The 13,550-nt window shown below is 54.6% G+C and overlaps 5 protein-coding genes across 5 annotated transcripts; 1 reads left to right on the forward strand and 4 right to left on the reverse strand.

Moving 5' to 3' along the window:
• Positions 1–261: 261 nt before the first annotated feature.
• Positions 262–1,219, forward strand: glcA_0 (Glucan endo-1,3-beta-glucosidase A1; the record flags this gene model as incomplete). The annotated part of the gene is made up of 2 exons (XM_014693988.1): positions 262–1,044; positions 1,139–1,219. 2 exons carry the CDS (start codon positions 262–264, stop codon positions 1,217–1,219), a joined length of 864 nt encoding a protein of 287 aa, XP_014549474.1.
• A 345-nt stretch (positions 1,220–1,564) lies between these two features.
• G6M90_00g010450 (uncharacterized protein) lies at positions 1,565–2,648 on the reverse strand (the record flags this gene model as incomplete). The annotated part of the gene is made up of 3 exons (XM_014693987.1): positions 1,565–1,867; positions 1,933–2,102; positions 2,306–2,648. The coding sequence occupies 3 exons, from the start codon at positions 2,646–2,648 to the stop codon at positions 1,565–1,567; spliced, it is 816 nt and encodes a 271-aa protein (XP_014549473.1).
• Positions 2,649–3,046: 398 nt separating this feature from the next.
• Positions 3,047–4,032, reverse strand: G6M90_00g010460 (uncharacterized protein; the record flags this gene model as incomplete). Its single annotated transcript, XM_014693986.1, has 2 exons — positions 3,047–3,592; positions 3,667–4,032. The coding sequence occupies 2 exons, from the start codon at positions 4,030–4,032 to the stop codon at positions 3,047–3,049; spliced, it is 912 nt and encodes a 303-aa protein (XP_014549472.1).
• A 695-nt stretch (positions 4,033–4,727) lies between these two features.
• Positions 4,728–6,731, reverse strand: G6M90_00g010470 (uncharacterized protein; the record flags this gene model as incomplete). The annotated part of the gene is made up of 3 exons (XM_014693985.1): positions 4,728–4,891; positions 4,959–5,917; positions 5,989–6,731. 3 exons carry the CDS (start codon positions 6,729–6,731, stop codon positions 4,728–4,730), a joined length of 1,866 nt encoding a protein of 621 aa, XP_014549471.1.
• Positions 6,732–10,526: 3,795 nt separating this feature from the next.
• On the reverse strand, positions 10,527–13,421 carry cslA (Chondroitinase-AC; the record flags this gene model as incomplete). Its single annotated transcript, XM_014693984.1, has 9 exons — positions 10,527–11,681; positions 11,757–11,957; positions 12,027–12,176; positions 12,236–12,331; positions 12,383–12,481; positions 12,541–12,714; positions 12,780–12,822; positions 12,874–13,069; positions 13,196–13,421. The coding sequence occupies 9 exons, from the start codon at positions 13,419–13,421 to the stop codon at positions 10,527–10,529; spliced, it is 2,340 nt and encodes a 779-aa protein (XP_014549470.1).
• Positions 13,422–13,550: the final 129 nt, after the last annotated feature.

The raw sequence follows: 13,550 nt of genomic DNA on the forward strand, positions 1-13,550 counted from the left end.
TGTGCATGATCAGGCTTGTTTGTCTAGCGAGTAGTTATATCAACTCAAAAATGGTCCTCCCCCCCCTGGGTGCTGATCGTCCCCTGGGTCGAGGTAGAAAGGAACGGTTCATCTCGAGATCCAGATCTTGCTACGCCTCGGTCCCATCCTCGCTTCGACGTACATATTGTATATACTCTTTGTTACTGTACATATTTCCGCTCGTCTCTTCCACCAAGATTTGCTTATAAAGAAACAAAAAACCAAAAAAACAACAAAAACATGGTCAACCACCGAGCCCTCCTGAGCCTCCTGGCCTTTGCCCATTCCACCACGGCCTGGGGCGCCCCTGGATACGGCGGCTTCACTCTCCGATGGCAAGACTCGTTCCCCGGCGCGGCGGGCACCAGCCCCAACACAGGCAACTGGAATCTGGTCGACGGCTACCTCAACGTCAACAACGAGCTGCAGCGGTACTCGCCCAGCACGCGCAACCTCCAGATCAGCGGCGGCCAGACGGTGCAGCTCGTCCCCTGGCGCGACGGCTCGACGCGCATGGGATGGACCTCGGGCCGCATGGAGAGCCGGTACGTCTTCACCCCGGACGCCGGCCGCGTCACCCGGGTCGAGGCGGCCCTCCGGTTCGGGGGCGCGCCGCAGCCCGCAAAGCAGGGCATCTGGCCGGCCTTCTGGCTGCTCGGCGACTCGATCCGCCACGGGGTCCAGTGGCCTACCGGCGGCGAGCTCGACATCATGGAGCGCGTCAACGGCCTCTGGACCGGCTACGGCACCGTCCACTGCGGCTACTCGGCCAGCGGCGGCCCCTGCAACGAGCCCAACGGCTTCGGCGGCGCCGTCGGCATCCCGGACGACGGGTGGCACGTCTGGCGTCTCGAGTTTGACCGCCGCAGCGGCGACTGGGCGCAGCAGACTATCACCTGGTTCATGGATGGCCGGCAGTTCCACCAGATCAGCGGTGCTCGCATCGGCGACTATAACCTGTGGGTTGCGCTCTGCCAGAGGCCCCAGTTCTTCATTCTGAATCTTGCCGTCGGCGGCAACTGGGTAAGTCTGTGATTCTATGCTCCCGATCTTCTCTGAGCCCCCTCGGCGAAGGCCGTCGTGACTCATGAAACGGCATGCTGACGAAACCTGCCAGCCCGGCTATCCCAATGGTAATACCCAGGACGGCTATGGTAGTATGATGGAGGTTGCGTACGTCGCTCACTACAGCACCTAAGTGTCAATAGTTCTGTAGATAGGAGCGCATGTCGCACCGGATGGGTTGAGGGTTTTGGTCTTGTTTTGTAACGCGTCGCACCATGGTCGACGTTCGATTCACTGTATATAGTTATCACTTGCGTCGCCAAGTCACCCCGTACATAACACAACGTTCGCTAGAAATAAAGCTGCACATACACTCGTTAAAAAAAAAGTCACAAGTTGTGCTTTCCCAGTCGGCATGTGAGAATCTTGCGAGACGACAAACCTGCCGACGTGTTTGTTCCATCGCCACTTTGTAACCTGTTGCATTAATACATATTGTATACACAGTCATATCATATCGCATATCCCGTGGTGCCGATCACGCCTTGTCTTCCATCACCTTGATGTCGCGCTCCAACTCGTCCACTTTGCCATCGACTTGTTTTCTGCCCCGCTCCTGCAAGTCGTATATCTTCTGCAGCTCGTCGACCATGAAGCCCTTCAACGTGGCTCGCTTGCCTGCTCTATAGTCATACACGGCAATGTCTTCGAAGCACCGCGCCGCCACGCGCCTATGCGCTTCCGAGTAAATCACGGCGTCGAGGAAGATGCTGTCGGAGGAGTAGGTTGGTCGCTGGGCGAGTTTGTGGATGACGGTGATTTTGTCCGGATACTCGACGGGCTGGTCGGCGTTTCCGGTCAGGATGCCAGCCTTTTCTTGGGCGCAACTTCGCCGGGACCACTCACAAGTTTGTAATCGGTCTTGATGCTCTTGAGAATCAGGCCGATGCCACGGGGGCTCATGATGTCGACCCATTGCTGGCGCTGCTCGGGGGGTGCGTGTGCCGCAAACGACGTGACCCAATTTACGCGCCCGGATTCAGCGTACCGGTTGTACATGATGTTGTTGACGTGGCCTGCATCGTGTCAGTGGTTTCGGGGGATTCGAGCCCAAGACACAATACTTGTTGTATAATTACATACCCTAGGCACGAAAAGTTAGTGAGTACATACAATGTAGGAACAAGGGCCGAGTCAAAGAGCTCACCATGCTATCCTATTTTTCCGCATCAAGAACGCAAGTCAATAATTACTTGTCAACCTCATGATTGAGGCGAACCTACCATGTCACCCCAGGCCACAGCAAACTTGTTCAATCCCCTCCATCTCTCGTCGGTCAGGAAGCCCTCTCTGCCGGCTGAGAGCTCCAACCAGTTATCATCCACATACTCCAGATGCTTGTTCAATCTCGCGCCCTCCTCTCCCTGCGGATTGGCTGCTAGGCACGCCTTGATACGGCCTCGCAAGTCGGTAAACCATCTCGGGTTCAGCGCCGTGCCATTGCCGTCATCAGTTCTCCTCGCCGCGCTGAGGCTGAATTGCCGGGTTTGCAAATGCAAGGTTTGCCGCACAGCCTTGCCACAGGATTGGGTTGCAGCGCGTCCAACTGCATACATGTACATTGTGCAATTGAGCCCGATTCAGGGTACACACGGGAAACACTGGCCAGGGTTTCCCACGGCACTGGGACAGCATGTCAATAAATGCAATGCTTGGAGAGGCGGCTGCGGTCGGCTTTTCGGTCCAAGACGCACCAAAAGACTGCTTACGTCACAGCGCATTGTAATTCGGAGGAGGACCGGAGGGGAATATCCGCGGCAATGGTGTAGATGTGTGGATAGAGGGAATAAGACGGATGTGTGCATGTCAAGGTGGTCAATCAAAGGGCGGGTTAACCGAAGTTGAGCGGCTTCGGTGTTGTCCACTTGTGTTAGTAGGTCACACCAATTAGCCTAACCCTAACCCTAGTCATAACCGCTAGGTAGTATCAGGTGAGCTTTTCTCTCTCATTTGCGCATCATCAAAGCAACGACTCGACAGCATTCTTCACCGCGTCTCCGAGCTCCGTCTTTCCATTCACAACACCAGTGCCCTCCTCCACATCACCGGGCTTCATCACGCCCCCTGGCAAGAAGCTCGTGGCCATCTCTACCCACTCTGGAACGACATCTTCCGGAAACACCTGCTTGTAAAACCCGACCAAGTCTCCCCTTGCCACGGGCCTAACGGCCACCCGTGTCCTTAGGGCATCCGAAAACGCCACCTGGACATCCAGAGGACTATACATTCTCGGGCCGTGCAGCTCAAAGACATACGGCCTACTGGGCGAGGATTCCCGCTTCAATGCCTGAGCTGCAATCGCGGCGCCGACATCTCCCACGGCCACCATGGGAATCTTCCATTCCAGCGGCGTGACGGTGGAAAAGAAGAACGGTTCTGGACCACGGAGCGTGTCCAGCGCAACGGTCCAGTTCTCCATAAAGTATGCGCAGCGGATAAATATAATCTCGGGGACGTTGGTAGTCGCAAACACCCGTTCCGCAATGTTATTTGTCTTGATTTCGCCCTTTTAAAGAGCACACGTGTTAGAGGGGAAAAGTCGACGCCGCGTGGGAAACAAGGGGGACAAGAAACACACACAACGCCGCTGCTGTACTGAGCGCCAATGCTACTCAAGAGGACGACCTTGTTCACCGTTGCCGACTTTTCAATTGCACTCTTGACGTTTTCGGAGCGCTCCTTCGCCATGGCCACTATATCGCCGCTGTCGAAAACCGGGGGTGTGATGGCAACCACGACATCTGAGCCCTGGAAATGCAGAGACGACTCATCCGCAATGTCTCCAGTGATGGCTGTGAAATTGGGCAGTGATGTGAATTCGGCTGGTGCCCTTGCCGCATCTCGGTAAATGGCTTGAATTTCAACCCCGGCATCGCGAGAGGTCAATAGCGAGCGGATCGCAGCCCTGCCCGTTTTGGTGCTTGCTGGCGCGACAGTGATGAGCATGGCCAAAGAGGTAATGGTTGGAATGGTCGCAAACAGGTCAAATGATAACTGGTAGCCAACGCCGATCTCGTGGCATTTATCCCTCGAGCCGGTGTTGCTTGTAAGCGGTTGACGCCATGACTTGGCCTACAACTTTGGATTTACAGTATGTGATTTTCGCAGTTCGTCATGGCGCATTTCACATTACACAGAGTGATGAGTGATGACGCAGGAGTGCAAGCCACATTCTAAACGGGAATCGTGAGGCTACGATGAACGCCTAAACCACGGATATCTCGGGGTTGGGGAGGTGAGCACCAGTCAATGAACTCCCGTGATCCGGGAATAACGTCCTTGTCACTTGATCGTACAGATTGCAAGAGATGGAGGTGACATCCGCTGCCCAACCTACTGTCACGTCACTCCGCCCAACTTGTCAAGATCTGCGATCCGGGTGTTGTAGCATGTCGACTGGCACGCCACATTGAACTCTATCGATCGTTGTGACTGTCATCCGACAGCGCTGCTGGGCAAGACTTGGCATCGCTGGATATTCAACGAGTGCAAGTAAACATACGGGAGAAGAATTTGGCAAAACATGGTATCATTCTGCATTCAAAGTACTTGAATTAAAACTTACAAATAGTCCAGAAACAGAATATATCTAACAAAACAAGAACCAAACTTATCACCAATGAAATCATCCATCTCGGCATTTACTTCTTCGCGGCCAGATTTGCCATGCTAGGTCGTCGACTCGCCGAGGGTGTGCCGCGAGGAGTCCCCCGGGGGGTAACACGGCTTTCACCAAAGAACCGGTGCTGTTGGCTGTATCGTCGCTCGTTTCCAGGGCGAACATTAACAGCAGACGTAGCAGAGCCTGTTGAAGTGGACGGTTAGTGACTAGAGCAAATGACACAAAAGAAGGTTGAATAAACGGGGCATACCTCGGCGTTCGTCCGGGTCGTATGGGATACTGCCACGGCGGCCTTCGTTCAGCTGCGTTTGACGAGCATCTGCCAGCTTCTGGGCAAAGGGGGAGCGGTGTCGCAGCTCAGGACCCTTCCAGTAGATAACATAGACAGCGGCCACGAGGACAAAAGAAATACAAAAGAGGATGGTGCTGGCGTACTCCAGGTTCTTGCCGCTGGAAGCACCGATATTCTTGAAGAACGGGATCGCGGGGAGAGTGAGCACACCGGCCAAAAAGTCTCTCGCCCAGCCGTTGCCTCCGGTGGCAGAGGCAGAGTAAGGCCCGTAGGCGCAAACCATGTAGTCAATGGTGGCCATGTAAATGGCGTAGTTGGCAATGCCGACAATGGCGACAAAGACCATGGACCCGATCCAGTGGATGGGCGGCCCCTGGATAGTCCAGGCAAAGCCAATGAGGCCGATGGGCAGGCAAGGCGCGGTATAAAGCAGGAACCAGAGGCGAGATTCATACTGGGCACGTTCGTCGTCTGGCTTTTGCTTGCGCTCCTTGATATTGCGGCGGATCGCGGGAATGAAGAGGCCCCAAGCCATGAGATATCCGACACCAATGGCGATAAAGGACAGGCCAATCTGGACGGTGGTAAAGTGCCACTGGCCGTAGACGAGCGCAAACGACTGGATAAACATGAAGATGAGAGCGTCGGAGAAGCCCGAGAGCAGCGACAGGACCAGGACAATGGGTTCGGTCAGGAACATGCGGAACGGTCGAACCCAGGTGACGAGAATCTCCCTGGCCGAGAAGCGGTCGCTGAAGGGAACGAGCTCGTCCGGGCCCCAGACGTTCTGGTTGGTCTCCTTTCTGCGCCGCTTGGCGATCCGGTTCATCATGATGGTGGTGCGGGTTTCGGGAACGGTGAAGAAGTGAACGAGCTGTACAAAGCCGCCGAGAATGAGCTGGATCCAGATGGACCATCTGCGTGTGTGTATGCGTCGTCAGTACAGGATTCATTGTTTGCCAAACTTCCCTTTTGAAAATGGACATACCTCCAGTCAAGATATTGCTCGGTGAAGCCTCCGACAATGGGGCCCAAGACGGAGCCGCCGACGGAGGAGAAGACGACGTAGGCAACGGCATACTGCTGGTTATCGGCCTCCCACATGTCCGCAATCATGCCCAGCGTCACCGAGCCGCCGGCGGACGACAGACCACCCAGGGCGCGGCCGACCATGACGGAGGCAAAGTTGGGAGCCAAGGCGACGGGCAGCTGCCACACGTTGACGAGGAACAGGGAGAGCTGGAGGACGGGCCAGCGGCCAAACTCCTCGGACCACGGCGCCCAGAGCTCGCAGCCAAAGGCGTACAGGACCAGGAAGATCATGGCGCCGCACCGGGCCGCCTGGTCGCTTACACCAAACTCCTCCGAGATGCCGGGGATGGCGTTGGAGTACAGAGACGTGTTGAAGTTCATCGACACCTGGACCCAGAAGATGACGGTCAGGATGTACCACTTCTTCCACGAGGGGAAGCTGTATCCCAGCTCGTCGTAGCAGTCGTCCTCGGTAATCTCGTACCTGTCGTACGTGCCCACCTTTTCGATGGCGCCGCCGTTGCCATCGGTCCCGGGAGGCGAGCTGGTCTCGTCCGAGGCAGAGATGCCGGAGCCCTCGCCGGCGGCGGCCAGACCATTGCCTGACCCGGACTGCTTAAGCCTCTCGTTGGCCAGCTCGAGGTCCTTCTGGTTGATGACCTGAGGGGGGTCCTCGGAAAAGTGTGTTTGGGGCGGCATCTTTTCTGATTCCTCTTGGCCCCGTGTGCCCTGAAATGGCTTCAAGACGAGAGATATTCCACAGTAAGAACAGATGGAGACGGGAAGGGGGGGGGAGGAAGATGATGAGAGAAAGGGACGAAGCGGGCAAAACAATATCAAAACACAACCTCCAACCCACTTGGTGGGCGACGGATTGCTTTTAAACACCGAGCTTGTCTCCCACGTCTTGTCCCCTCGTCCACATGGCCATCCTAGTTTGTATAAGCCATGACTTGAAGCATGCGAAGGATCCACCGAGGTTGGTTCACAATGGCTCCCAGTATGGCATTGGCGTCCGCGTTTGGTCTCTGGCAATGTGCGGATGGTCTGGGGATCGTCGATTTGGGTTTAGCCGGCTTCAGTTTGCGGACAGAGAGTTTGAATTGCCTCAGATGCACACGGCGCTTGGGTCTGGCCCCCGACCGAGCTGTGAGCATTTGAGAGACAGCAGTCCCTCCAGTCTTTTCTCTTGTCGGAACACCACCCTGGCAACGCCGGGAGAGCCAGTCGACGTCCGTGTTTACCGTCTGTTCTCATCTGAGACATGCCCCGGGGGGTTGCGATATGGTAGCAGGGAGCACCGAGTAGTAGGAGTACGGAGTACGGAGTACCGCCTGCAGCCTCATCAAGGGCCCAGGCAAAGTCAATGTCTTGCATGATTGGCATTTGGCGGCCGTGGGCAGCCTGGCCGCTTAGATCAAGATGCTCTCTGTCGCCCAAAATACGCAAGACAGGCAACGGACCCTTCCAGCCCTCCTCAGCTCAGCTCTGGGAGAAGAGACAAAACACAGGAAGGAAAAAAAGGAACTTGACTGACATGGAGGGGCAGATCATCATGCTACGACACCGGGAGGTCCGGTCGCCCTCGGCTGACTTTGGGAAACCTCGAGTATCTTGCTTCGTTCGCCACAGAGAGCCGGTCTGTGAGCCGTCGACACCATTCATCATGACATCGTCGTTTGGAGAGACACTAGCAGGGTTGGTCTGCGATCGGTCCGCACGTCCGCGCCACTTGGGCCACGGCCTTCTTCCCTCGCGGGTGGCTTTGGATGGCTGGATGGCTGACGGCTCCTCCTCTCCCATGTCGAGAAACTAGCCACTGCTACATTACCCCCGGTTTGTTCCCTGCTCAAACTCCTGGAAATGCTTCTGCCTGGAGATGGAGCCTTCCATGACGCATGTTATGGAGCTTTAACGGAGCCAGTTTCGACGGCCTTGTGTCCGGCGGCTCGCAGTGGAACCAACAATAAACGACCCAAGACCAGAAGCTGGGTTTATTAAAGTTTTGTAGAGTCGACTTGTCTATTGAAGAATGGGGGAACTCAAAGACAAAGACATTCGCCAGGAACAGTGGGTGGTTCCCCAGACTCTCAGGGAGCCCGACTCATGAGCAACCGTCTTTGTGTTGCGGCGGAACTTTTCGCCTCAAATGGCCTACTGATCGGCGGTACATTGTTTTGGCCAATATCCAGTGTTGGTGTCTGTCATTTCCCACAATTCCGATGATGCTGAAGCAAAAGCCCAGCGTATATTGCGCACAGGCTGGACGCCTCGTTGGACATCGGATATGGCAACACGGACACCCCAATGACACGGCATGTTGTTCAAGTCGACCCTCGTATTCCAAGTTGAAAGCAAGCAGTTAGAACTTGGGGCTACTTGGTCCATCGAGCCAGTTCTGTAGCGACCAGTGCGTCCGAGGTTTGCGTCGCATTGTCGCGTGTTACCTGCGCCAACCACCACTGACTTGTAAGAATCAAGGAGTACTCCGTAGTTCTATTGAAACGAGTATTCCTTGTAGTAGTCGGCCTCATTTCTGTGAGTGGGACTGAAAATAAGCGACTTTTCGTAGAATTCTTTCTGCCTGCGTTACTGCAGGCAACAAGCAGGGATTCCCTAGTCATCCCAGTAGGAACAATTTCTGACCGGTGATAAGTTACCCGCTTATCCTGTCAATGTTCCGCCCTTGACACTCTCTCTTGGAGGAGCAGCTTCCGGTTGTTCTTGCGTCCATCAATTACGTCATGGTTGCTGCCGCCCGTGAGCCGACCCCGGTCTGGGATGCACAATGACGCCCAAGCGTAAGAGCAGGGTCCCTACGCCGGCAGTTTTCAGGGAATGTTGCCTTTCTTCTGTCCTTGATGAAACAAGAAGCATTTTCACAACCGGGGCGGCTTCATGGCTGCTTCTTTTTGTGTGTTGGCCGCAGCACTGTTCGGGGATTGCGCTGTCACGCTTCGCCCGAGGCGAGACCGCCGCAAGAAATATACACGTCGACATTGGTGGCAACTATTTTCCAAGTTGCGTGCAAAACCGTCAGTTAAGCTTTTCCGCAGGCCATGTGTAGACCATGTGTAGCTGAGGCTGCGACTGACTTGTCTGGCCATTTGTCGTCTGTTCAAGTTGGAGCGCATCGCATCATTCCTGCACCCTAGACAATGCTTGGGTGTTTGAGCATCCGAGGCGTAGACGCATCAAGTTCTTAGTACGAGTCGTTAGGACTAGTTTTGAAATGTATTCATGGGCGAATTGTAAAAGAGCGAGCAAATCTCTCCGCCATGAACATCACGTACCAGTGACCCATGTTGAAATTCAACCTTGACTTGCCAACTCATGCCATTGCTCAACTACGCCGAGCAAAACACTTCCCACTGTTGTCTACCAGAGACAAGATTGCATGAGTGATGAGGCTGAAAGGTGATGCGTTGCTTAAGGCCCCAGTTCGGCACGACAAGTTTGACACAAAGCTTGGTTTGCGTATGATGGCAATTTGCGGCCAATTACATGCTCCCATAAACAACTTTGAGCCTATATTCTTATCAAGTCATCCTCTCTTCCAAATGGGACAATGTTCCGGTTGCGTATCCACTCAGGCAAACTGCAGAGCCCTGCTCTTGTTTCCGCACCATCGCAAGCATCTTCCTCAAACAGGTTGGTTTCCATGGTTCCCCGCACCTTAGTAAAGCCACGCTGCCATAACTGCCGGAGGAAGAAGGTCAAAGTACGCTTCCACAAGAAGAAACAGAGCGACAAGATTTATATCGTGGAACCTGCGGGAAGGGGCCGGGAGAGAGGAGTATCTGATCCAGAGTCTCATCTCATGATTCTGCAAATAATCGAGGTGAGAGTTCGTCAGGGCCACCCAACTAGTTTCCCCGTTTCTGAAAAGGCGTCGAAATAGACTATGTATATCGCTCTCCGATGTACGGGGATTCGTTAGCCATGCTTGCGGCATTGCCATGTTCACAGAACAATCCAGACCTCAAGCTTTCCAGGATCCACCGCTGCATCCAACACTCTTGTCAGCCCGGGCATCCATGTGAGACTCTGCTGCACCCATACTGACTGGGTGTGAGACATGACGCTAAGCAATACTTTGCTTGATGTAGATTGCGAGATCCATCTTCGAGAAAACACCCGCTTTCCTTTCTGGCACCCAATGGAAACCCGTTCCCTGGCAAAAGATCCCTAAGGACGACCATCACAGACTCCTTGACGTCTTCGTTCAAATCCCAGCATTGCTATACATTCTCAAACGCTTGTCAAGGGGGAAACATGTAGGAAACCAAATCCCGAGAACAACCCCGTAGGATTCTTGAGTACGTGCCGGTACATAGACGCCGCACTAGATGTTTGGCTGCTACCGAGTCACTGTTTGACGACAGACCGAGATGCACCATGGCCACGGGGCATATAATGCCGCACCACCCTGCTGAACCAGCACAATAAACAGCTCATACTCATATATAAGTGTATCCAGCCCAGGGATCTACATCATCTAAACTCCACGTACATCTTTCGTGATGTCGACGATCCTGCCATGCCACCAGTCGGCAGATCCACCGTATACTTGACCTCGGTCTCGTTGCCGGATCTACCCTCATCTGCCGCCACGGCGCCCAGCTTAGCCCTCGCTCCGTCAAAATTCAGCGAAAAAGAAGCCGAAGCCGCCTTCTGGGTCGGGTCGGACAGCGTAACCACCAGCGTCATGCCCTTGCCGCGCTTGCCGGTGCCGGAAAAAAGGTACGAGCCAGGCTGGGCAGAGGTGATGTTTACAGAGCCCGATTCCGCCCAGCCAATCTCCCGAAGGCTCAGCTTGATGCTCCCGTCGCCGCCTGGCCAAAAGACAAGACTCAGCCTACCGGATCCCACGGCGCCGCTGATGCCGCTCTGGATGATGGGCGAGGCCGACGGCTTCTCCAGCTCCTTGGCAAGTCGGCCGCGGCTGGATGCCGGGAACACGGCATACGCGCTGCAAGTATCAGCGATGGTGGCATATGCCGAGAATATAGACACGGTGGTCACGCCAGCCGGTGAAGTTGATATCTCGGACCAATTGCCCGTCCGCTTGCCCTCAAATAGCGTCAGGTCAAAAGCCTTGCCGTACGAGAGGTATCCGTTTCCTCCGTAGAAAAGGGTCTTGCCCCGGGCCGTCCTGCCACCGTCGGCTTGCACATTCCTCCCGTCCACCCAGATATTTCCGTGGGCGGAGGCGCGATTATCCAAGACGGTGACGACGGACGCGTCCGGCACAGTCTTTTTGATGTCCTGCGTGGTTATGAGCACAAAGTCGTCCTGGTAGAACCACGCCTTGCGGTAGGAGATGCTTCCGTCCAGAGGATCGGCGTACTCTTGGACCGCGGCCCCGACCCTGCCGTTGCTGACGACCCCGACAAAGTCCTTCTTTCCGACATTGGCCGACGCGCCCGCTGATAAACTGGTGTGGTTGAGCAGGGTCGTGGTTCCGGGGATGAGGTTCCAGTCCCACGCTCCCATGATGTCTTTGTACTCGTTGCCCTCGACGTACGAGAAGAGGGTGCCCTGGCCGAGGTGATATCCGTACGGATTGGCAGAGTTTACGGACTCGGTGTTGCGGGACCGCGTGGAGAGCATTTTGTTGCCGAGCACAAAGGACTTGGTTCGATGGACCTGCGGGCAAGTTAGTAGGCGCGCTGTCGAAGAGGTCATGCCCGTCTGCCCGGGGGGTTCAAACGCTTGGCTTACCATGTAGTCGCTGGCCCAGAAGCCCTTGTTGCCAACCAACTTTTCGGTTCCATTGGACTTTAAGCGTCGAATCGTGTCACTGACATTATTCGCACCCGCGAAATCGGCAACCGCGCCGGCGAGCTTGGTGGTGTTGAAGTTGATGTCGGCGTTTGCTTGGAGGTCCTGCGTGGGAAATGCGACAAACCGGCCGATGGCATTCTGGTTTTTTTTTAGCCCGTCAATATGGCGGGGACCTTTTCAATAAAAAAAACCAATGCCAAAACTTACAAAGTCCCAGTGTTCCTGTTTTGTTTGCTGGTCAACAAAGATCATCCACTCATTGCCCCTTACTTGGGCGGCGATGGCGTCTCGGGTGGCATTTCCAGCTGCGAATGAGGTGCCGATTGCTTCACCTTCAAGTTGAATAAAGGCATTGAACTGAAGACCGTGTTAGAACGGACTTGACATGAAGGGTAGAGTGTAACATTGGGACGTACAAGATCTTTGCCGTAGTTGCCGTTATACAGAATGCCGTTGTGCTGAAGGAACGTGCCGTCCCTGTGGATTCCATCTTCCATTGTCTTGTCGGCGTACTGGTCTCGTCAGCGTCAGGAAAGGATGTTATTCATAGTTGTGAAACCTACTGTCATGACGGACATAGCCCTGGCATAAGCATCTTGCAGTATGGTGGCGTTGTTCGAGTACAAAGCCAGACTGGCCGAGTTTTGCATTACCAGCACCGCCTGTCACTTGTAAGTGACTGGTGAGAGCAAGCAGCGACGGGGATTTTATATATGCCTACATTGGCGCCAGTCATACGGCCACCGCTGCCGTAGACTCCATCTCTCAAGTCGTACGACCTGCGAGGAATACGCTCGCATCCAGAAGTTATGTCCTTGGTTAGGTTTGCGTCCTTCAAGAGCAAGCACGCAGTTGAGCACAACTGCGGGATCAGGATAGCCTGACCATACCAGTTCTACGGGAAGTTAGGCACGACTGCCCATCTGAAAAACATGATGCCGTAACCAGGCATGCACATACCGTGTTCCACAAACCAGGCGTACCGCATGGGCAGCCTCCAGTCCTGTCACGAAAAGTTAGTCAGTAAGCAACATGTCGTCGTTGGCACACGTACGCTTTCCCGCCATTTCCCATACAGTCAGCTGGAGTATAGTCGTTGCTGAACCAATACTCCAAGCCCCTGGAAATAGCCTCCATGAGGTTGTCGTTCCTAGTCCAATTCTGTGCGACAGCCGGGTTGGCGCCAGACCACGCGGCTGCGAAGGTGATGATTCTATTCCAGTGGACTTGAATCGGCCAATTGGCGCGTTCTGTACAGGGCCAATTAGCTGCCAGCTAGTTTACGTACATGAGAACACCATGTAGATGTCGACGAAGAATAATCCAAGGCGTCAACCTCGCAAGGTCCCGAAGCGGTGCGTGGAAAGCCAACTTACGAGCTGCACATCCCGACATGTAGTTGACGTCGGGCCAAGTTCCGTCACTCTTCTGAGTGTCCAACCAGGCTGATATTTGACTGAACCACGTCGGGTCAGGGAACTGCGCCAGGTCAGCAATGCGACGCTTTGAAATGAGCGCAAGCTCGTCGTCTCGGCTGGCCGCATGAACACCATTGAGGATGCCAGAGCCAGCCAAGACCAGATATCCCAAGAGAGTCCGCATGTTGCATGTAATAGAAACGGAGTTTCAACAATGTGAGTATGATACTCGGGGCATTTTGCTAGGAAGAAAAGAAAAATATCATCCTGTCAATGGCCATCGGATAGCTGTCTTGTTGTGAGATGCCGATGT

Source organism: Metarhizium brunneum, chromosome 1, assembly GCF_013426205.1.
Source record: "Metarhizium brunneum chromosome 1, complete sequence".
Lineage (NCBI taxonomy): Eukaryota > Fungi > Ascomycota > Sordariomycetes > Hypocreales > Clavicipitaceae > Metarhizium > Metarhizium brunneum.